General features: G+C 39.2%; 1 protein-coding gene across 1 annotated transcript in view; it reads left to right on the plus strand.

Moving 5' to 3' along the window:
* LOC106092565 (peroxidase) overlaps nt 1-25,207 on the plus strand; it is a 198,966-nt gene that overhangs the window by 108,851 nt on the left and 64,908 nt on the right. The window contains exon 2 of the mRNA XM_059363023.1: nt 2,087-2,260. Coding sequence (XP_059219006.1) covers nt 2,087-2,260 — 174 coding nt within the window. The remainder of the gene's footprint in view (nt 1-2,086; nt 2,261-25,207) is intronic.

A 25,207-nucleotide genomic window follows, 5' to 3' on the forward strand; every position in this document is an offset into this window, starting at 1 on the left:
TAAACCACCTTTCATCAAAAATCGGTGAAAATTGCATACCTTATTTCCCATAGCAGTTATATCGAAATATATTCCGATATGGACCAAATACTAATAAGTACAGTAGCAATATCTAATAATAAACCGAACTGAACCATATACTGTCACTGTGTGTCAAATTTCAGTGAAATCGGATTTTGCGTTTTTATGGGGCCAAGACTTTAAACCGAGATATCGGTCTATATGGCAGCCATATCCAAATTTGAACCGATTTGGGCCAAGGTTGCAGAGAATTGGCGATGAGCCTAACACAAAGCACTGTCCCATATTTCGGAAAAATCAGACAATAAAGGCGCCTTTTATGGCCCCAAAACCTAAACTAAGAGATCGGTCTATATGGCAGCTCTGTCCAAATCTGGACCGATCTGTGCCATATTGCAGAAGTATGTCAAGGGTCTTAACTTGACCTTTTATGGCTTTTTATGAGCCTAAGACCCAAATTCGGAGGATCGGTCTATATGGCAGCTATATCCAAATCTGGACCGATCTGGGCCAAATTAACGAAGGATATCGAAGGGCCTAACACAACTAACTGTCCCAACTTTAAGCAAAATCGGATAATAAATGTGGTTTTTATGAGCCCAAGACCCTAAATCGAAGGATCGGTCTGTATAGCAGCTATATCCAAATTTGGACCGATTTGGACCAAATTAACGAAGGATATCGAAGGGTCTAACACAACTCACTGTCCCAAATTTCAGCAAAATCGGATAATAAATGTGGCTTTTATTGGCCCAAGACCCTAAATCGGAGGATCGGTCTATATGGCAGCTATATCCAAATCTGGACCGATCTGGGCCAAATTGGCGAAGAATGTGGAAGAGTCTAACACAACTCACTGTCCCAAATTTCAACAAAGTCGGATAATAAATGTGTCTTTTATGGGCCCAAGACCCTAAATCGGAGGATCGGTCTATATGGCAGCTATATCCAAATCTAGACCCATCTGAGCCAAATTGACAGAGGATGTCGAAGGGCCTAACACAACTCACTATCCCAAATTTCAGCAAAATCGGATAATAAATATGGATTTTATTGGCCTAAGACCCTAAATCGGCGGATCGGTCTATATGGGGGCTATATGAAGATATAGTCCGATATAGCCCATCTTCGAACTTAACCTGCTTATGGACAAAAAAAAAAAAGAATTTGTGCAAAGTTTCAGCTCAATATCTCTATTTTTAAAGACTGTAGCGTGATTTCAACAGACAGACTAAGAGACGAACAGACGGACGGATATGTCTATATCGTCTTAGATTTTTACGCTGATCAAGAATATATATAGGGTCGGAAATGGATATTTCGATGTGTTGCAAACGGAATAACAAAATGAATAAACACCCATCATTCGGTGGTGGGTATAAAAATCGGTTTACATTTGAATGTAGCTCCCATATATATGTTAGTCTGATTTGGACAAAAATTGCAATTATATCGTCATTTGTAAACAGATTCTCACGAATTTCTGCACGAGGGAATCTCTTCAGAGTTTCGACATAATTGGAGGATTTAATAGAAATTGGTTCAGATTTAGATATAGCTCCCATATATATGTTCGTCCGATTTGGACTAGTATTGCAAAAATTTTGTCATTTGTTAGGGACTACAACGAAAATTGCCACAAAGGATTCCCTTATGATTCCCGGTTTTGCTATTGAATTTCATAGAAATCAGTTCAGATTCGATTATGAATAATGTTCAATGATTTAGTGATTTGTAAAGAGCGGTTAACAAAGTTTCTCTTATAACTCTTCTGATGACTGAAGAATTTCATAGACATTTTTTCAGTTTTAGACATAGCTCCTGATTTTCACTTTTAAGGCCTTTGCTAACGCATTTACCAAACGAATATATCAAATTTAAGCAAATTTTAAATTCAACGACTTAGCCTGCATATCCAATGTGGTGTAGGATATCAAAAAGTCGGCCTCGCCCGAATCTAGCCCGTCCTTGCTTGGTTTTATTATCCCAAAAATTTTATAAACAATCTTTTTTTCACCTAATTTTCTTTACTTTTTTTAATTTATTTTAATTTTCTATTTTACAGAATATTTCTATTAACAGCAGCCCTGCTGTCACCCTACCTTATCGAAGCACAATTCCATAATTTTGGTGAAGCCATAAATACATCACCAGTGGGTGGTGATTGTACTCTTATACTAGCCGGTCCAGGCAGATCATCAGTATATGATTACAGTGTGAATTTATTCCGGGGATCGCTGTAAGTAATTCTCAAAATTTTCAATTTAATTATCAACATATCAAAATCATAAAATTCAAATTAAATTCTTAAAAAATATACCACTTTAATGGACTATTTGGGTTATTTTGTACCCAATTTTCCCATTAAATGAAACTTCATAAAAATATATTTGCATTAATTAGCACTCATTTTCGTTAGATTGCAGAGCTTCATTACCATATTCACACCTTTGAGATGATGTTCAAAAGTGCATGGGGTAAACCGCCAACATTTAACTGAAAACAACATGGCAGATGTGCAATTGATTGGATTTTTCGCAAAGAGATTCGTGAATATTTTCATCCTTGTATGTGGAGTTGGGTTTGCTATACACAGCCTGTAACATACAAATTGCCATCAACTAATTAGCTCAATTGCCAACACTTCTTGGCGTGAGATGTAATGTGAATTGTATTTCAAATGCACCACATGACACAACTCTGCAATATTGATGACAATGTGTAGTATAGTTGTGTAAAGGGGTTCTAAAGGCAACAATTAGCAGTCGTATTAGTGGTATTTTGGTAAACTTGTAAAACTCTTCCTTTTGGATGTTACAAACAAATGCACTAAGTTATAATACCCTGTACCACAGTAGTGGTGTAGGGTATAAAGAAGAAATCTGGGTTGTAGCTATGTCCGTCTGTCCGTTTGTCTGTCCGTCTGTCCATGTTAATGTTTGTGCAAAGTACAGGTCGCAATTTTCATCCGATCGTCTTCAAATTTGGTATGGGAATGTTTTTTCGGCCTAGAGACGAAGCCTATTGAAGTTGGAAAAAATCGATTCAGATTTGGATATAGCTCCACATATATATAAGTTCGTCCGATTTCGAGTAATATAGCAATGAAATGGTCATTTGATAATCGATTCTCTCGAAATTTGGCAGGACGGATTTTTATATCCTCCACCATAGGATGGGGGTATACTAATTTCGCCATTCTGTTTGTAACACCTCGAAATATGCGTCTAAGACCCCTTAAAGCATACATATTCTTGATCGTCATGTCATTTAAAGTCGATCTAGCCATGTCCGTCCGTCTGTCTGTCGAAAGCACGCTAACTTCCGAAGGAGTAAATCTAGCCACTGGAAATTTTGCACAAATACTTCCTATTAGTGTAGGTCAGTTGGTATTGTAAATGGGCCATATCGGCCCATGTTTTGATATAGCTGCCATATAAACCGATCTTGGGTCTTGACTTCTTGAGCCTCTAGAGAGCGCAATTCTTATCCCATTTTATTGAAATTTTGAACGTAGTGTTTTGGTACCACTTCGCTAATTATGGTTTAAATCGGTCCATGTTTGGATATAGCTGCCATATAAACCGATCTTGGGTCTTGACATCTTGAGCCTCTAGAGGGCGCAATTCTTATCCGTTTTTTTTTTTTTTTTAATTTTGCACGTAGTGTTTTGGTAGCACATCCAACAACTACGCTAATCATGGTTTAAATCGGTCCATGTTTTGATATAGCTGCCATATAAACCGATCTTGGGTCTTGATTTCTTGAGCCTCTAGAGGGCGCAATTCTTATCCGATTTAACTGAAATATTGCACATAGTGTTTTGGTAGCACTTTCAATAACTACGCTAAGTATGGTTCAAATCGGTCGATGTTTTGATATAGCTGCCACATATACCGATCTTGGGTCTTGATTTCTTGAGCCTCTAGAGGGCGCAATTCTAGTCCGATTTCCCTGAAATTTTGCACGTGATGTTTTGATATCACTTCCAACGACTGTATTAAGTATGATTCAAATCAGTCCATAATCTGGTATAGCTGTCATACAAACCGATATTGGATCTTGACTTCTTGAGCCAATAGAGGGCGCAATTGTCATCCGATTGGACTGAAATTTAGCATGAGGTGTTTTGTTAAGACTTTCAATAACTGTGCTAGGTATGGCGCAAAACAGTACATAACCTGATATAGCTGCCATATAAACCGATCTTGGATCTTGACTTTTTGAGCCTATAGAGAGCGCAATTCTTATCCGATTTGCTTGAAATTTTGTATAACGGCTTCTCTCATGACCTTCAACATACGTGTCTAATATGGTCTAATAGCTTAACACAGCTCCCATATAAACCTATCTCCCGATTTTGCTTCTTGAGCCCCTACAAGGCGCAATTCTTATCCGAATGAACTGAAATATTACACAATGACTTCTACAATGTTCAGCATACATTTATGGTCCGAATCGGACCATGACTTGATATAGCCCCAATAGCATAACAATTCTTATTCTTTGTTTGTCTAAAAAGAGATACCGCGCATAGAACTCGACAAATGCGATCAATGGTGGAGGGTATATAAGATTCCGCCGAGCCGAACTTAGCACGCTCTTACTTGTTTTATGACTCTCGATGTTACTGGTGAATTTTATAGAAATCGGTTCAGATTTGGATATAGCTCCCATATATATGTTCGTCCGATTTGCAGTAATAAAATTGCACATTTTTCCCATGAACATTCCACTAAGGAACAGCGGCAAGCTTCTCACATATCAATAAGTGCAGTCCGATTCAAGTTTAAGCTCAATGATAAGGGGCCTCCTTTTTATAGCCGAGGCCGAACGGCGTTCCCCAGTGCTACAACTTTTTGGAGAGAAGTTTTACATGGCTTAGTACCTCACAAATGTTTCCAGCATTAGGAAGGGGAAAACACCGCTGAACATTTTTTTGATGGTCTCGCCAGGATTCGAACTCAGTCGTTCAGCGTCATAGACGGACATGCTAACCTCTGCGCTACAGTGGCCTTCATTATTTTTTTTTTTTTTTTTGATGATTTCGTACTCGTTTAAAATTGTTGTAAGATAAAATTCAATCATACTTTCATATACCCAACCGAACCCAAATTTTGATTCACACTTGTATATACAAATTAAAAAAAAAAATAAATATTTACTAGCCAAAGTATTACGAATATCTAAATCGTAATACTATTATATATACTATAATAAATGTGAATTTTCATATAATAAAAGAAATACCAATACTAGAAATTGCCAAAAGAAAAGTGAACTTGACAACAAACGCATTGCACTGCTAGCTAAAATTGCTTGTCAAGCTAGTCCGAATAATTACCGAAGAAATGAAAAATGGGAGGAAAACAGCTCAGAAATGGATGTTAGCAAATCGTGTTGCGGACCATTACATTTGGCTTATGCAGTTAATAAATTTCATTTAAGGAAAAAGTAACTATCACCCATGCGTGTCGCTGTTTCTGCAAATGGACATAAAGGAGTTTTCTTTCATTCCATGGCCACGCTCCATTTGTGTGGGGCCAGGAGGTGGATGGTAGAGACGTACAAAATGTACGCACATAACAAATGCCACATTTTCAAAAAAATTTACTTTTTGGGACATTACGACATCCTAACTGGAGTGTGGCAATTGCCTGATGCACTCACTTACCAATGGAAAGTTAAACATATACATCAATTGCAGAAGATACACTCGAGAAAAGGGGAGTACATAACCATGAGTAAACATAAGTAGTATAACAAAACGTATTCAAGAAATTATGAGGAAAAGCTTTATGTTGGACTGAGGCTACATAATACACACTCCACCATTGATGGTATTTTCATCTTCTATTTCCAAAGTAGATGAAAATTGACCGAATATAATAATTGAACGAAACAGTTGACCAATTTTGTATTTCAATTACTTTGCAAGAACCTGGGGTCGGATTATATGGAAACGCTCCTATTTATAGATTTTTTGGGCGGGATTTGGTTTGAGTATTGAAAGGCATAAACGTACCCCACATACTAAATTTAAGCCAAATCGGACAAAACTTTAGGCTGAAGGAGCACTTTATATGTGATCTATGTTCATATCTGAACCGATGTGGCTAATTCGTAGTCCCCAAAGTCCTACATCAATAAATCTTCTTATATATAAAATTCAATTTGTATTGGTTTGCTTATTTGTCGGTTTGTTTGTTTGTTCCGTATAGACACAAAACCGGCTGAACCGATTACCTTGGAATTTTCACAGATTGTGTAGGTTGGTCTGGAAGAAAACATAGGCTATATAATTTTCTGCTATCGGGAGGGGGGCGGACCCTCCCCCTTACCCTAAATGTACTACCCAAAAATAAAAGTGGACCGATCGGGACAATATGGGATTCAAATGAAATTTATTCAATAGTAGACTACAAATTTCATAATAAAAGTTGAGTCCAAGTACCTGGGGAGCCGCCCCAGCCCCAAACCCCCATAAAATAGGTTTATATGACGATCATGACAATATGGGACTCAAATTAAAGGTATTCGGTAGTAGATAAAGAATATGGTCAGGAAGTAGGAATAGGCTTTATAATTTATTGATATCGGAAGGGGCCCTCCACCGTTACCCCAAAAACACCACCCAAAATAAAAAGTGGACCGATAAGGACAATATGGGTATCAAATGAAAAATATGCGGGAGTAGATATCGATTCTTGCATACAAACTCATGTCGAAGTATATGGCGTCACCATAACCCTACAAAAACGACCAAAATGGGCACATTACGGATGCCCCGTATATCGGTTTGTTTGTTCCGCATAAACTAAAAACGGCAGAACGGATTTTCTCGAAATTTCCGCATATCCTGTATGTTGGTCTGGAAGGAAACATAGGCTATATAATTTTTCGATATCGGACGGGTGACGGACCCTCCCCCTTATGCCAAAACACAACCCAAAATCAGAAGCAGACTGATCGGGACAATATAGGTATCAAATGAAAGGTAATGGAGAGTAGAATACGAATTTGGTATTAAAATTTGAGTCTAAGTACTCATCGGGCAGCTTCAACACCAAAACTGCCCCAAAACAGATATATTGGACGTTCAATTCAATATGGGGCTGAAATAAAAGGTATGCGGGAGTAGATTTCGAATCTGGCATACACAATCAGATCGAAGTATAGGTGGTCACGCCACCCGTCAAAAACGCCATTAGACCCATTATCACTATATAATACTTGGCTGAACCGATTTTCTTAAAATTTTCATAGATTGTGTACGTATGTCTATAGGGAAACATAGGCTATATAGTTTTTAGATATCGGGTGGATGCGGATTTTCCTCCTTACCCCAAAAACTCCACCTATATCCGAAAGTGGTCCGATGGGCTCAACAAGGATATCAAATGAAAGGTATTAGAGACTAGAAAACGAATATCTTATTAAAATTTGATGGGACTCAAATGAAAGGTATTAGGGAGTAGATTACGAATATGACATTAAAATTTGCGTTCAAGTCTAGGTGACGCTTTTCCTCCTAAATATATATGAAATGTTTTTTTTTGACCCATTATGACAATATGGGACTCAAACGAAAGATATTTGAGAGTAGAAAAGGAATTTAATATCCCTCCCCTAATGAGAACATTACCCTAAGGAAGAACATTACCAACAGGAACCAAGAGGGGGCAAATTCTCACACATAAATGAGTGCTTTCCGATTCAAATTTAAACTCAATGATAAGGGACCCTATTTTATAGCCGAGTGCGAACGGCGTCCCGTAGTGCGACACCTCTTTGGGGAAAGTTTTTTAAATGACTATGCATGGTGTCCAGCGTCATAGGCTATCACCACCCTAAAAAGATATTAGAGGGTTAAAGAAGGCGCAGCGGAGTGGGCCCGGTTCGGTGAAGGGTTTATTAAGAGATTAATAAAAAATTTTATAGCAATTTTTATTTTCGATTTTTGTATTTTTACTCATCGGGGAAACACTGGGCGCCGTTAAGACTCGGCTTTCAAAAGGAGGCCTCCTTGAGCTTAGACATAATTCTCAAAGCACTGATTGATATGTGACAAATTTGCCCTGTTCCTTAATTGATTGGTCATGGGCAAATTTGCATTTGCATTAGGAGTGATCTTGGTTTGTTAATTCGTGAAAAGTGTTCATAGTGAGAATAGACTCACATGCATATGATATAATCTTACCCAACTGGATCACACGATAAGCTAGCTGTCTCTCTATCCGTAACCTTGTTTGCTATTGAAAAGTTCTGTGTAGTTATTTTCTATTTTTACTGAGACATCGGAAAAGTGGCTTTGTAGTCAACGAAAGTTGATAACTTTCGATCAGTTTTTCTGGGGTATTTTCACAGATTTTTATTTGAAATATTTGGTACGTAAAGTACAATTATGTCCTTCAACTAAATCCATTTGCGTCAACTTTCAGTAGAATTCATGCTTAGCACCCTTGTTTATCCTTTCTTTTGTTTGTTTATTGGTTTTCTTTTACATCATATTAACATACATAATTTTTTTCTCGAGTGTATTTTATAACGCACTGGGATTGAAGCCTCACCTTCATTTCTCCTACCAACACCTCTTTCAATTAAGGCACAATTTTAGATAAGACATTCCTCATAAACGCCACAAATAGAGTGCGAGCCAAGAAAACCTGTAGCATCAGGAAGTTTGTTTCGAATGCGAAAAAGACAAAAATTTAAATTAGTTACACAAAAATGTTAACCAAATGTAACGAAATCCCAATGCATTGGTGAGAAGGAAAAATAAAATAATGAGTTATGTGCGCAGATATGCATGATGAACGAGTATGTGATATAAAAAAATTAAGGCTCCCCTCTTCAGCACGCAATGAATTGAATTGAACTTTGATTTGTTGGCCAAGAGGTTATAGCCCAAGTAAATTGCATTAATTATGCGAACGATGAGGAGCTGTACGAGTATGCAAAAACGCTGATACAAATGCGTAATTATTTTATTGAATTGCTTTTATACTCTCACTTCGATGAGTGTGTTGGCGATAAATATTTGAAGTTAACTCAGTCACTTTAGTTGCACTCATTTTGTTTGGTTTTCTCGACGCACAGTACATACAGGCGGCAGGTGTGTCAACGTTATGTTTATTTTGACGCTACCATGTAATGTTGTGTTTGTAAATTCAATTACTTAATGGTATGTTAACATACATAACTGGGAACTAGGACGACTTGTCGAGCTGCTCACTGCAACTGTTGGTGGCTTTTTTTGGATTCGAGTATGTGTTGGACACGCGACTTCGCGACTCTAGCAGCATAACATATAACATAATGATATTGTCCAAATGTGGTCATTTATTTGAGTTATATTTGGGGTACTTTAAAACGTGGGGTACAGGGAAGGAAAACAAATAAAGACGCATTTTTTGGTTAGTCCAAATCTTATGTACCCCTCCGCTAAGGATTGCATTTTCAAACTTTATTGGACAAATTTTAATTATAATCAGAAACTAAAAATTTATCCATATCAGATAAAAATTAAATCCTGCAGCCTGTTAAGAAAGAAAATCAAAAGTCGTCCTTTCTCGCCCCGTCCGAAACGGGATAACTATGAACACCACACAGGCGAGAGCTTTGAGCTCCGACTTGTTATCGTTATCTCGATATCGCGGAAAGCTTAGGGAGCGTCCACAGGTGGCGGATGGCGAAAAGCTCCGTTTTTATGCGGAGTAGCTGCAAATACGGTCGCGATTTTCGAGAGGAGAGTCTCTTTAGAGAGGAGTTATATAGCATATGGCAAATTTTGGCCAAGAACATTCCGCTAAGGAACAGGGGCAAACTTTTCACATATCAATGAGTGCAGTCCGATTCAAGTTTAAGCTCAATGATAAAGGGCCTCCTTTTTATAGCCGAGACCAAACAGCGTGCCGCAGTGCGATACCTCTTTAGAGAGAAGTTTTATATGGCATAGTGCCTCGCAAATGTTGCCAGCATTAGGAGGGGAAAACCACCGCTGAAAATTTTTTCTGATGGTCTCGCCAGGATTCGAACCCAGGCGTTCGGCGTCATAGGCGGACATACTAACCTCTGCACTACGGTGGCCGGGCACCGGCTCTTAATAAAAAACTGAGTTCATTGGCACTCAGATGACGAGGCGAGATGACAAGTCGAGTAATTGGTGCCTTCAAATAACCAATGGCCAACATCAGCGTCTGTTCCCTGGTTAGGGGCGGCTGGAGACGAGAGTCGTATCTTGGAGAAAGCGGCTCGCGATGCAAGAGATACATGTGCGATCCCATTAAACCTATGTGGTTAAGGCGCTGTGCCAGTAACCCGCCCCCGGAAAACTATGAGAAAGAAAGGTATAGTAAAATCGACCCCCCTAACGTTGACGACCCACGCAAACGAAAAAAGGAACATGATTTGCGGATCTGTACCTTGAATGTCCGCACCCTCTATAGAGAAGGTGCAGTATACGCGCTGGCGAAGGTATTGGAGAAGTATTAGGCAGATATCCTCCTTACAGGAAGCGCGATGGACTGGGAATGGCGTCACAACGGCACCAAACGGTGACGAACTATACTTTAGCTACCACAACACGAGGCATGAATTTGGCTCTGGACTTGTGGTTAGCAGGAGACTGAAACACCTTGCCTCCAGCTTTACTCCGGTGGATGAGAGGCTAGCCACAATCTGCATTAAAGCCAAATTCTTCAACATCAGCCTTATTTGTGTCCATGCCCTGACGGAAGACGAGGACGAGCAGACCAAGGATATTTTCTACGAGCGCCTAGAGAGAGAATATGACCGCTGTCCCGCCCATGATATTAAAAACGTTCTGGGAGATATTAATGCGAAGATATGGAAGGAAGACAATTTTGGTCCAACAGTCGGAAAGCTTAGCCTCAACGAGATAAGGCAGTAATGGGTTGAGACTGATAGATTTCGCGGCGGCAAAACCATGGTAGTTAGTAGCACCAGATTTCCACATAAAAATATTCACAAAGCCACATGGTTGTCACCCCATCAAAATACAAGGAATCACGTTGTGATAGATGGAAGGCATTCATCCAGCGTATTAGATGTACGATCGATCCGTGGAGCGAATATAAATTCGGATTTGCAGCAAAGGTTCGCACCCGTTTGAACATGGCGAGGAAAGTACGATCTGACACTGCACGGAAGCTGGAAATTGAAAAGCTGCTAACACAACAAATGGCAGCAGCATACTCCACTCGACTCGACCCAACTGCTTAATGAAATCACTTCTTGTTCCGATGATATAATGGCAAATTTTTGCCCACTCCATGAAAAATGCCGCGAAATCCGTACTTCGGTACCGGAAGCCTCCTCCAAGAAACCCATGGTACGACCAAGAGTGTCGAGATGCTACTGAAGCCAAGAATGCGGCATATAGACCAAACCTGCAATCAGTAGTAACGCACGAGATGATGGAAAGGTATCGGGAGAAAAGGAGAGAGGAGAAACGTCTATTCCACAGAAAGAAAAAGGAAATGGAATGACGCGAGTGTGAGCGAATTGAGACAGGAGTCAGAATGAAGTTCGGAAATTTTACCAAAGAATTAAACTTCAAACCGATGGTTTGGCGCCGGCAATCCTTTTTGTTGAGACAAAGAAGGAAATCTGGTAACTGACTCAAATAGCATGCTGAGGATATGGAAAGAAAATTTTACCCAACTGCTAGTGTCCAAAGTTGGCGGCGAAGGGATGACGCAAAACCAATCCCTGTTCATGATATAGAATATTTACCTCCTAGTCAGAATGAGGTCCAAGTAGCAGCCAGTAACAAGGCAGCAGCAGCCGATGGATTACCAGCTGAACTATTTAAGACCGGAGGCGACACATTGATAAGGGGTATGCATCAGCTTATCTGCGCAATCTGGCTAGAAGAACGCATACCCGATGATTGGGACCTCAGCATACTATGTCCCGTACACAAGAAAGGAGACAAGACGTAATGTGCCAACTACAGAGGAATAAGTCTCCTCCCCATCACATACAAGATACTCTCGGGCGTACTGTGTGAAAGATCAAGACCTAAAGTCAATAAGATAATTGGGCCCTATCAATGCGACTTTAAACCTGATAAATCCACCTAAGACCAGATATTGACACTGCGCCAAATTCTGAAAAATTTTGCAAAATTATAATACGGTCCTGCAGGCGGAGATCTAGGGGATCACGGCCTACTTGTGGTGGCACGGTTTTAACTCGAAGAAATTGAGTGTGAATATCATTATGGACAGTAAACTGGCCAACAGTGTTTTAACATCCAGGACATTAACGGACGGTCATGGAGTGTAAGAGGGGGTTCATGCCTTCTCTGGGTGTTTGAGTGTATTGTTTGGATGCTGGGCAATAGCGAATTAAAGGGGAATGGAGGGGCAGATAAAATGGCCGTAGGGCCAGAGGACTCCTATCAGTAAATTTGGTGAATGCGAAACCTTTTGGGTAGTGGCAGACCGAGTTAAGAGCGTGGGCTACGAAAGCGTATGTTGCACTGTGTAACAGTGAAATGGGCGGTTGGACGAAGAACATCCTATGCGGCTATCTGTATTGGTAGGAGACCAACACCTACCATCTCTTTGTGGACTACCCATTTACCTTCAAAGGTATTTCAAGCCATGCCTGAGTTTGGTATCCCTGCAAATTAATAATAAATATTCTGCAGAATGACACTTGCTGATACGTGTTCCTCAGTAAGAATAGGAAAGCATCTCTCCGAACCATTTAATACCAAACGAGGTTTCAGGCAAGGAGACGGCCTATCATGTGATCTCTTTAATATCCTGATGGAGAAGATTATACGAGATGCAGATGTGAATCGATATGGCACACTAATCACAAGAGAGCACATGCTACTCGCCTATGCCGACGATATCGATATCATAGGTCGGTCACCGGAAGTAGTAACTGCAGCCCTTGAAAGTATCGAAAGAGAGTCAGTGAAAATGGGTCTGGCAGTCTTAAAGGAGATAAAACGAACTGGATGGTTTCAACTCCCAAAAAGCATTGCACAACCGAACAGATAAAGACAAGTAAAAGCGTGCTAAGTTCGGCCGGGCTGAATCTTATATACCCTCCACCATGGATCGCATTTGTCGAGTTCTTTTCCCGGCATCTCTTCTTAGGCAAAAAAGGATATAAGAAAAGAGTTGCTCTGCTATTAAAACGATATCAAGATATGGTCCGGTTCGGACCAAAATTAAATTATATGTTGGAGACCTGTATAAAATTTCAGCCAATTCATATAAATTTGCGCCCATTGGGGCTCACGAAGTAAAATAGAGAGAACGATTTATATGGGATCCGTATCGGGCTATAGACCGATTCAGACCATAATAAACACGTTTGTTGATGGTCATGAGAGGATCCATCGTACAAAATTTCAGGCATATCGGATAATAATTGCGACCTCTAGGGGTCAAGAAGTCAAGATCCCACATCGGTTTATATAGCAGCTATATCGTGTTATGAAACGATTTGAACCTTATTTGACACAGTTGTTGAAAGTAAAAAAAAATACGTCATGCAAAATTTCAGCCAAATCGGATAGGAATTGCGCCCTCTAGAAGCTCAAGAAGTCAAATCCCCAGATCTGTTTATATGACAGCTATATCAGGTTATGGACCGATTTGAACCATACTTAGCACAGTTGTTGGATATCGTAACGAAATACTTCGTGCAAAAATTCATTCAAATCGGATAAGAATTGTGCTCTCTAGAGGCTCAAGAAGTCAAGACCCAAGATCGGTTAATATGGCAGCTATATCAGGTTATGGACCGATTTGAACCATACTTGGCACAGTTGTTGGATATCATAACAAAACACGTCGTGCAAAATTTCATTCTGATTGGATAAGAATTGCACACGCTAGAGGTTCAAGAAGTCAAATCCCCAGATCTGTTTATATGACAGCTATATCAGGTTATGGACCGATTTGAACCATACTTAGCACAGTTGTTGGATATCATAACGAAATACTTCGTGCAAAAATTCATTCAAATCGGATAAGAATTGTGCTCTCTAGAGGCTCAAGAAGTCAAGACCCCAGATCGGTTTATATGGCAGCTATATCAGGTTATGAACCGATTTGAACCATACTTGGCACAATTGTTGGATATCATAACAAAACACGTCGTGCGAAATTCCATTTCAATCGGATATGAATTGCGTCCTCTAGAGGCTCAAGAAGTCAAGACCCAATATCGGTTTATATGGCAGCTATATCAGGTTATGAACCGATTTGAACCATACTTAGTACGGTTGTTGGATATAATAACAAAAGACGTCGTGCAAAATTTCATTTCAATCGGATAAGAATTGCGCACTCTAGAGGCTCAAGAAGTCAAGACCCAAGATCGTTTTATATGGCAGCTATATCAGGTTATAAACCGATTTGAACCATACTTGGCACAGTTATTGGACATCATAACAAAACACGTCGTGCAAAATTTCATTCTGATCGGATAAGAATTGCACACGCTAGAGGCTCAAGAATTCAAGATCCAAGATCGGTTTATATGGCAGCTATATCAGGTTATGGACCGATTTGAACTATACTTGGCACAGTTGTTGGATATTATAGCAAAACACGTTGTGCAAAATTTCATTCCAATCGGATAAGAATTGCGCACTCTAGAGGCTCAAGAAGTCAAGACCCAAGATCGGTTTATATGGCAGCTATATCAAAACATGGACCGATATGGCCCATTTACAATACCAATCGACCTACACTAATAAGAAGTATTTGTGCAAAATTTCAAGCGGCTAGCTTTACTCTTTCGGAAGTTAGCGTGCTTTCGACAGACAGACGGACGGACGGACAGTTGTTGGATATCATAACGAAATACTTCGTGCAAAAATTCATTCAAATCGGATAAGAATTGTGCTCTCTAGAGGCTCAAGAAGTCAAGACCCCAGATCGGTTTATATGGCAGCTATATCAGGTTATGAACCGATTTGAACCATACTTGGCACAATTGTTGGATATCATAACAAAACACGTCGTGCGAAATTCCATTTCAATCGGATATGAATTGCGTCCTCTAGAGGCTCAAGAAGTCAAGACCCAATATCGGTTTATATGGCAGCTATATCAGGTTATGAACCGATTTGAACCATACTTAGTACGGTTGTTGGATATAATAACAAAAGACGTCGTGCAAAATTTCATTTCAATCGGATAAGAATTGCGCACTCTAGAGGCTCAAGAAGTCAAGACCCAAGATCGTTTTATATGGCAGCTATATCAGGTTATAAACCGATTTGAACCATACTTGGCACAGTTATTGGACATCATAACAAAACACGTCGTGCAAAATTTCATTCTGATCGGATAAGAATTGCACACGCTAGAGGCTCAAGAATTCAAGATCCAAGATCGGTTTATATGGCAGCTATATCAGGTTATGGACCGATTTGAACTATACTTGGCACAGTTGTTGGATATTATAGCAAAACACGTTGTGCAAAATTTCATTCCAATCGGATAAGAATTGCGCACTCTAGAGGCTCAAGAAGTCAAGACCCAAGATCGGTTTATATGGCAGCTATATCAAAACATGGACCGATATGGCCCATTTACAATACCAATCGACCTACACTAATAAGAAGTATTTGTGCAAAATTTCAAGCGGCTAGCTTTACTCTTTCGGAAGTTAGCGTGCTTTCGACAGACAGACGGACGGACGGACGGACATGGCTAGATCGACATAAAATGTTGCGACGATCAAGAATATATATACTTTATGGGGTCTCAGACGAATATTTCGAGTAGTTACAAACAGAATGACGAAATTAGTATACCCCCCATCTTATGGTGGAGGGTATAAAAATGGAGAAAGTTGGGAACCACAACCTTGAGACAGTCGGCAACTTTATCTACCCTGCACCACAGTAACCGAAACCAATCACACAAATTTTGAAATAAAGCGAAGAATAATACTGGCAAACAGATGCAGTTTAGAAACAAGGCCATCTCACGACAGACGTGACACTGATACTACCCGTATATATACAAGACACTGATACTACCCGTATTGTTATATCGTTCTGAGGCATGGGAACTTGTGAAAGCAGACGAGGCAGTGCTGGGAGTGTTTGAGAGAAATATTATTCATAAAATATATGAACCAGTTTGCGTCACTGATGAATATAGGCGTCATATGAACCACGAGCTGTATGAGCTGTAGGACGATAGCATTGTTAACCACATCAAAATACAATGGTTGCGTTGACTAGATCATGTTGTCAGAATCGATGAAGAAGAAAATTTTTAAGGGCGATCATAAAAAAATACGCAAAAGGGGAAAATCAAAATTTATCCCGGCACGAGAAAACGGTAAGCACCATACAGGCTGGAACTTTGAGCTTAACTGTGAGCTACAGGGCGCGTCCATAGGTTGCTGATAGTGGAATGCTGCATAAGAGGAAGCTGCAATTGCAATCGCGGAAAATCAGCGGTAGCGACCTGAGAGGCCGGTCAGCACCGGCTCTTGCATAAATACTGAGTGCCTATGATGCTCGATATGACAAGGCGAGTAATTGGCGCCTTTAAATGTCCAATGGCCATCATGTCCCGTGCCGATCGGTCTTTTGGGCCAGACCAAGCTTGCTCACCCATAGAAGCTAGACGACGATCGCGACTTCCACATAAAGACATGTGGCTACAACAAAAGCAATCATAACTCTGATGGAGTAACCAAGAGGAGAGCGACATTCCAAAACTGGGTGTCAAAGATTGAAAAAAAAGCGCAGAAGATCGAGGCGATTGGAAATCTGTTCTACTTTCGGCTAGGGGAATACAATTCCTGTAATCTATTATGGATAGAAGAGTTTGAGCTCCCGGTGAATATAGGGTCTACATTTTTAAATACCCGCAGGGGAGGCGGACTCTCCCCCTTATTTTCAAAAACGCCAGATCTCGCAGATGGGTGCACCGATTTTAGCGAAATTTTTTATGCCACTTTATGGTACCCAAAAAACTCGAAGTAGGTATAACATTTTGGGGTCAAACAACAAACCCAGTCGTTGAGGAAAGTGTTGTTCAAAATGTTGGGGAGATTGGTCAATAAATGTGCTTACAGTGGCTCTAGGAGTGAAAATCGGGCTATATATATATGAGAGCTATATCTAAATACGAAACCGATTTCCAATAATTTCACCAGTAATGTCGAGAGTCAAATCCTTCTTACAAAATTTCAAGAGAATCGGTTAACAAATGACCATTTTATTGCATTATTATTACAAATCGGACAAACATATATGTGGGAGCTATATCCAAATGTGAAACGATGTTTTCCAATTTCAAAAGGCTTTGTCTCTAGACCGAAAAACATGCCTGTACCAAATTTGAAGACGATCGGATAAAAATTGCGGCCTCTAGTTTGTAGACAATTGACGGACAAACAGCTAAATCAAATCAGAAAGTGATTCTGAGTCGATCGGTATACTCATCAGTGGGTCTATCTGTCTTCCTTTTGGGTGTTACAAACAAATGCACTAAGTTACAGTACCCTGTACCACAGTAGTGGTGTAGGATGAAAAAAGGATTTAGCGAATCGCACCGGGCCAGCTAGTGGCCAGTAAACGTAAAGTTAATATTGCGGTATACCACATATACCGATAGTAATGTAATTTTTTCGAACCAGATTTGATTTTCTTTTCCTTAACACAATAACCACACTTACCACACATTCAGTTAGTTGGCATTTTATCTTGCCTTATGGCCTGAGTACATAATTTACAAGTTGTTTTCTTCTAAAAATGGCTATTTTGCGGATATTTGTGAAAAACAACAACACGCCATGTGACTTAATTTTGGTCTTCCATGTGTTACTACATCTTGCATTACAAAGTGTGCTGCATTTGCAAAAAAATAAAGAAAAAAATACAGGCGTTTGATCTCGATCACATAAATGCCACATCATTGCAAAGTGTCAAACTTGCATTTTTCCATGAATTCAAAATGAATATATCGTTTTATATGACATTGCAAGGTTAGAGGAATGTTTTGTTTTATGCGATAGCAAATGCCATGAAATGAAATTGCGAAAAAAGAATGACAGCCGGATTTGGCAAATAAAACTGTATTGCATATTTCACACTTATTTTGCAAAATATGTAACACTTTAAAATAGATTTAAACCATATTTAGTTGTTAGAGAAACGAACTAATATAGGATATTTATTTCATTTAAATTGAGCAAGAAATATTTTTCTATAAAAGAGACTCTACAAGAGAGGTTACACATATAGCTGATATGGATGCCCTGATTTGATTTCTGAATTATTTAGAATATATATTTTTTTTGATTCCACCTACTCTTCAAAATCTTAATATCTGTTATCGCAACCTTTAATTAAATACATCATACACCAGTTTCACATAATTCACAACAACAACGAAAATAAGATCGTGTGAAGCTGAAGAATTATAACGCATTGCGGTTTGCAATTGCTTGGAAAACTTGGAAATTAATACCTCAATGACGAAGGAATAAGAGTTGAACAAACTGCCATACACCCATCTGTTGTTGACAAATTCGTATAGGTTGACTAACTGACTGACACTCTAGGTTGGTATGTATGGATGCCGCCAACAGCTCCACCACACTACATGGGCTCATCCACATGTTGTGGATATTAAAAAAAAAAAATCTGAAACATAAAATTACATCACCTGTCTTGGATGTCTTTCCAAGTGATATGCAAAACCATGTCAATGCATTTTATGATACTGACTGACTGTGTTTTTCGCTGACAGATGCAAATGGCCTCAAAACACAACTCAGCATTAAATTTAGTGGTATTTGATGGTTGGCGTTATATATTTTAAATATTCTTCGCAGTTCATAAAGTAAACCTATAATTTTCAGGTGTTTTTTGGTATATTAATCATGTGAGTGAGGAAAGATGTGGAGCATTTAAACATTTTTGCATAATCTGAAAATCTGCTACATTGTCAACCAATGGCGTCATGCGGGTTTTCTGTGTTCCAAAAAAGAAAAAAAAAATAAAATAAAACAAAAATTAATAAATAGCGTTGGCGATGCACTTTAAGAGCAGCTGCTTCGTTTAGATTTTTTATACCCTCCACTACAGAATGTGGGAGTAAACTTATTTCATCATTGAAAAATGTAACACTTCGAAATATTGATCAATGAACTTCATTAATAGGGGAGCTACATCAGGTTAAAAACCAATATGGACTATACTTACCAACAATGTTTAAAGTCATTACAAAATACTACGAAGAAAATGTCAGCCTAATTGGATAACTATTGTGGTTCATAGGGGCTCAAAAAGTCGAATCGCAGAACCACTCTTTCTATGGGAGCAGTATTTATATATATTTCAATGGGAGTGGTTCATACGTCGCCTATATTCTCCATTAACGCAAACTGGTCCATGAATTTTACGAATAATCTTTCTCTCAAATACTCCGAGCTTCACAACCATATAACAACACTGGTAGTACCAGTGTCTTGTATAGTGTAATCTTCGTCTGTCGAGAGGTGGCCTTGTTTCTAAACTGCTTACTTAGCATCTGCTTGCCAGTATTATTTTTCTAAAAATCCCAAAAAGTCGAATCGCAGAACCACTCTTTATGTGGGAGCTTTATCCAAATCTGAACCGCTATAAACCATTTGCCATCCCCAACGACCTACATCAATAAGAAGTGTCTGTGAAATCTTCACCCGGATTATCTTTATACGTAAGACTGTCATCGCGATTTCCTCCGACGGACGGACATGGCTAGATCGTCTTAGAATATCAAAATGATCAAGAGTACATCCTTTTTGAGGTAGCTTATGGGTATTTTAAGGTGTAACACCCACCACCCATGCTATGGTGGTGGGTATAAAAAAGTCTGCCATTTTCATACCCTCCACCATAGGATGGGGGCATACTAATTTCGTCATTCTGTTTGTAACACCTCGCAATATGCGTCTGAGACCCCATAAAGTATATATATTCTTGATCGTCGTGTCATTTTGAGGCGGTCTAGTCATGTCCGTCCGTCTGTCCTTCTGTCGAAAGCACGCTAACTTTCGAAGGAGTAAAACTAGCCGCTTGAAATTTTGCACAAATACTTTTTATTAGTGTAGATCGGTTGGGATTGTAAGGGGCCAAATCGGTTCATGTTTTGATATAGTTGCCATATAAACCGATCTTGGGTCTTGACTTCTTGAGCCTCTAGATGGCGCAGTTCTCGTCCGATTTGACTGAAATTTTTCACGTGGTGTTTTGGTATCACTTCCAATAACTGTGGTTCAAATCGGTTCATAACCTGATATAGCTGCCATATAAACCGATCTTGGGTTTTGAATTCTTGAGCTTCTAGAGGGCGCAATTCTCATCCGAGTTGACTGAAATTTTCCACACATTGTTTTGATATCACTTCCAACAACTGTGATAAGTATGGTTAAAATCGGTCTATAACCTGATACAGCTGCCATATAAACCGATCTTGGGTCTTGACTTCTTGAGCCTCTAGAGGGCGCAATTCTCGTCCGATTTGACTGAAATTTCGCACATAATGTTTTGATATCACTTTCAACAACTAGGTATGGTTCAAATCGGTCTATAACCTGATATAGCTGCCATATAAACCGATCTTGGGAATTGACTTCTTGAGCCGCTAGAGGGCGCAATTCTCGTCCGATTTGACTGAAATCTCGCACAAAGTGTTTTGATATCACTTCCACCAACTAAGCGAAGTATGGTCCTAATCGGTACATAACCAGATACAGCTGCCATATAAACCGATCTGGGATCTTGACTTCTTGAGCCTCTAGAGGGCGCAATTCTCATCCGATTTGGCTGAAATTTTGTACCATGGCTTGTATGATCTGAATCGATCAATAGCTTGATACAGCTCCCATATAAACCTATCTCTCGATTTTGCTTCTTGTGCCCCTACAAGGCGCAATTCTTATCCAAATGAACTGAAATATTACACAATGACTTCTACAATGTTCAGCATTCATTTATGGTCTGAATCGGTCTATAACTTGATATAGCTCCAATAACATAGCAGTTCTTATTCAATATTCTTTGGCTGCCTAAAAGTAGATACCGCGCATAGGACTCGACCAATGCGATTCATGGTGGAGGGTATATAAGATTCGGCCCGGCCGAACTAAGCATGCTGTTATTTGTTAATTATACCCTACACCACTACTGTGGTACAGGGTATTATAACTTAGTGAATTAGTTTGTAACACCCAAAAGGAAGAAAGATAGACCCATTGATAAGTGTACCGATCGACTTAGAATCACTTTCTGATTCGATTTAGCTGTGTCCGCCTGTCTGTCCATCTGTCCATGTTAATTTGTGTACAATGTACAGGTAGCAGTTTTCATCCGATCGTCTTCAAGTTTGGTACATGCATATTTTTCGGCCTAAAGACGAACCCTATTGAAATTGGAAAAAATCGGTTCCGATCTAGATATAGCTCCCTATATATGTTCGTCCGATTTTCGATAATAATGCAATAAAATGCTCATTTGTTAACCGATTCTCTCGAAATTTGGCAAAAAGGATTTCTTTACCACTCTCGACATTACGGAATTTCATGGAAATCGGTTCAGATTTAGATATAGCTCTCACAAATATATTGGGTTGCCCAAAAAGTAATTGCGGCTTTTTCATATAGTCGGCGTTGACAAATTTTTTCACAGCTTGTGACTCTGTAATTGCATTCTTTCTTCTGTCAGTTATCAGCTGTTACTTTTAGCTTGCTTTAGAAAAAAAGTGTAAAAAAGTATATTTCATTAAAGTTCATTCTAAGTTTTATTAAAAATGCATTTACTTTCTTTTAAAAAATCCGCAATTACTTTTTGGGCAACCCAATATATATCGCCCGATTTTCACACCTAAAGCCACTGCAAGCACATTTATTGACCAATCCTGGCAAAATATTGCGCAACACTTTCCTCGATGACTACCATAATATACATAGAGTTTGGTCAATATCGGTTCAGATTTAGATGTAGCTCCCATATATATCTTCGTCCGATTTTGAGAAATATTGTAAAAAACCCATGATTTGTTATACGATTCTGTCGAAATTTTGCCTAAAGGATTACCTTATGACTCTCAATATTACTGGTGAATTTCATAGAAATCGGCGTAGATTTAGATATAACTGTCATATATGTAAATACATCGCCAGATTTTCACCTCAAGAGGCACTGCAAAGCCATTGTTTGACCAATCTTGCCAAAATTTTGCACAACGCTTTCCTCGACGACTACCACATTATCTGAGACGTTTGCTCGGAATCGATTCAGAATAAGATATAGCCCCCATATAGACCGATCAGCGGATTAAGGGTCTTAGGCCCATAAAAGCCACATTTATTATCCCAGTGAGTTGCGTTAGGCCCTTTGACATCCTTCGTCAATTTGGCCCAGATTGGTTCAGATTTGGATATAGCTGCCATATAGACCGATCTCTCGATTTAGGGTTTTGGGCCCGTAACAGACGCATTTATAGTCCGATGTCGCTGAAATTTGGGCCAGTGAGTTAAGTTAGGCACCTCGACATATATCTGCAATTTGGCCTAGATCGATCAAGATTTGCATATTGCTGCCATATAGACCGATCTCTCGATTTAAGGTTTTGGGCCCATAAAAAAGCGCATTTATTGTCCGATATCGCCGAAATTTGGGACACAGAGTTATGTTAGGCTAGTCGATATTTTTCTGAAACTGGCCCAAATCGGTCCAGATTTGGGTATATCTGTCATATAGACCGATATCTCGATTTAAAGTCTTGGCCCCATAAAAGGCGCATTTATAATCCGATTTCAATGAAATTTGACACAGTGACTTATGTTAGGCTTTTCGACATCTGTGTCGTTTATGGTACAGATCGATATCATATTCATTACAAAAATTTTAATTGAATATATTAATTCTTTAATTGAAAATGGCAAAAATTTCAACCATAAGTGTTGTTAATGTATATATCCGAAGTGGTGGGTGTCCAAAATTCGGCCCGGCCAAACTTAATGCGTTTGTACTTGTTTTGCAGTATTTGGAGCATTTAAATGTCAATGTTTTCAAATAAAAAATATTAAACAAATAAGAGTGTCAAGTGTTTTGGTCGCTCGCTTGGTTAGCTGCGTTGTCATCCATCTTCTTGGACAGATTTGTATTTGGCTAAATGTACTTTTTTTTGTACATTTTATGTTGCCTTGTTTTCTTTGGTCTTATGGGTATAACCAAAATGGCATTTATTTATTTACAATCCATCGTCAGGCCACTGATGTGCATGCTGATGATGACCTCCATAAAAGAAGTCAGATGCAACGCTTTGGAAAACCAAAAATAAAAAACGTGAGCCTGTGCCTGTTTTTCTTGGTGGGTTTTTGCTGCATATGATGTAATGCATACGTTTACGCATGCGCATGGATTTTTATTGGCTTCCTTTTTTACCTCTTAGTGGCCCATGAAAAGCAAGGGACCTTTAATTTGGCGTATTTTGTTGGTTTTTTTTTTGTGAAAGTTGTATAGGCACTTGAACTGGATTCACAGGTTCATTGCAATGACATTTACATTGGGCAGGCAGGTTTGGTTATGGTTAGCCAGCCACCTTTCCTTGAACTCGAACCAGAAACCCTTCACTTTTAATTCATGCACAATTTCATTGAAAATCAGGTGTGACCAATCATTTCGATTTCAGTATGCACAACATTAATAATATTTCAGTGACTTTGGTGAGGGGAAAAACCATTGTCAATTTGCATACAGATGTTATGGGATTTCTCTTCAATTTTATATTGATAAGGTGATTTATTTACTGTGAAAACATATCAATCAATGTATTGCTAGCTGGGAAGGTGCTGATGGATGTCATAACAATGTTTATAAATTGATATAAATGCGTCAAAACCTTCAACTCTATGATATACAGTTACTAGCTGGACAGGGCCTGCTCCGCTGCGCCTTCTTTAACTCTGTAATATCTATTTAGGGTGGGGACACTTTGCCCTGAATGTGGGTATCGTACCAGTGTAGCGTATGTCCGCCTATGACGCTGAACACCTGCGTTGGAATCCTGGCGGAACTTCGGACAAAATTTAAAGCGGTGGTTATCCCCTCTTAATGCTGGCGACATATGCGAGGTACCATACCTGCATGGTCATGTAAAAAATTCTCCCCAAAGAGGTGTCGCACTGCGGCACACCGTACGGACTTGGCTTTAAAAAAGGTTCCTTATCGTTGATTAACTCAACTTGAATCGAAAAGCACTCATTGATGTATGAAAAGTTTGCCCCTGCTCGGTTCCTGAGCAAATTTTTACTCTACTCCCAAAAGCCTTTGCTTTGAGCCCCATATTTCTGTATTGGTAAATATTTCGGGTTTAGGGGGTATTTCGGGGGTGGTCACTTGGCCATCAACGTAAATATAAGACTCGTGCTCGACTTCAGAAACATTTCGTATGAGTCCCATAATGGCATTATCGGTACTTAGGTTGTGTTTGAAGGTGGGGAGGACCCCAGGGACTTTGTCCCAAAAATGAATATAAATTTCCCGAAAATCAATAAATAGCCACCCCAAGTAGCTTTTATATAATAGGGAGGTATTTTGGGGTGGGGCGGTTCCCCAAACACATGGCTCTATATTGCCATAATTGGTCTATATATCCATTTGGCGGGTTTTGGGCTGGCCCCACGGCACCCGTCACCAATAATATTGGGTTGCCCAAAAAGTAATTGCGGATTTTTCATATAGTCGGCGTTGACAAATTTTTTCACAGCTTGTGATACTGTAATTGCATTCTTTCTTCTGTCAGTTATCAGCTGTTACTTTTAGCTTGCTTTAGAAAAAAAGTGTAAAAAAAGTATATTTGATTAAAGTTCATTCTAAGTTTTGTTAAAAATGCGTTTACTTTCTTTTAAAAAATCTGCAATTACTTTTTGGGCAACCCAATAGAAACCAAATCTTTTTTTTGGTTGTTAGAGTGGGAAAATTTTTGAACTAATCGCATTACCAATCTCCGAAATCTGTTTTTTTTTTAAATTAGGGTAATAAGAAGTGCTTTTAAGGGGAGACATTTCGATTCAAATATGGATATCAAATTCGAGTCCACTCCCAAATCGCTTTACTTTGAACCCCATATTGTCATGGTCGGTAAATATGAACCGTTTGGAGGGTGTTTTG

The sequence above is a fragment of the Stomoxys calcitrans genome, chromosome 2 (genome assembly GCF_963082655.1).
Source record: "Stomoxys calcitrans chromosome 2, idStoCalc2.1, whole genome shotgun sequence".
In the NCBI taxonomy this organism is placed as follows: Eukaryota; Metazoa; Arthropoda; class Insecta; order Diptera; family Muscidae; genus Stomoxys; species Stomoxys calcitrans.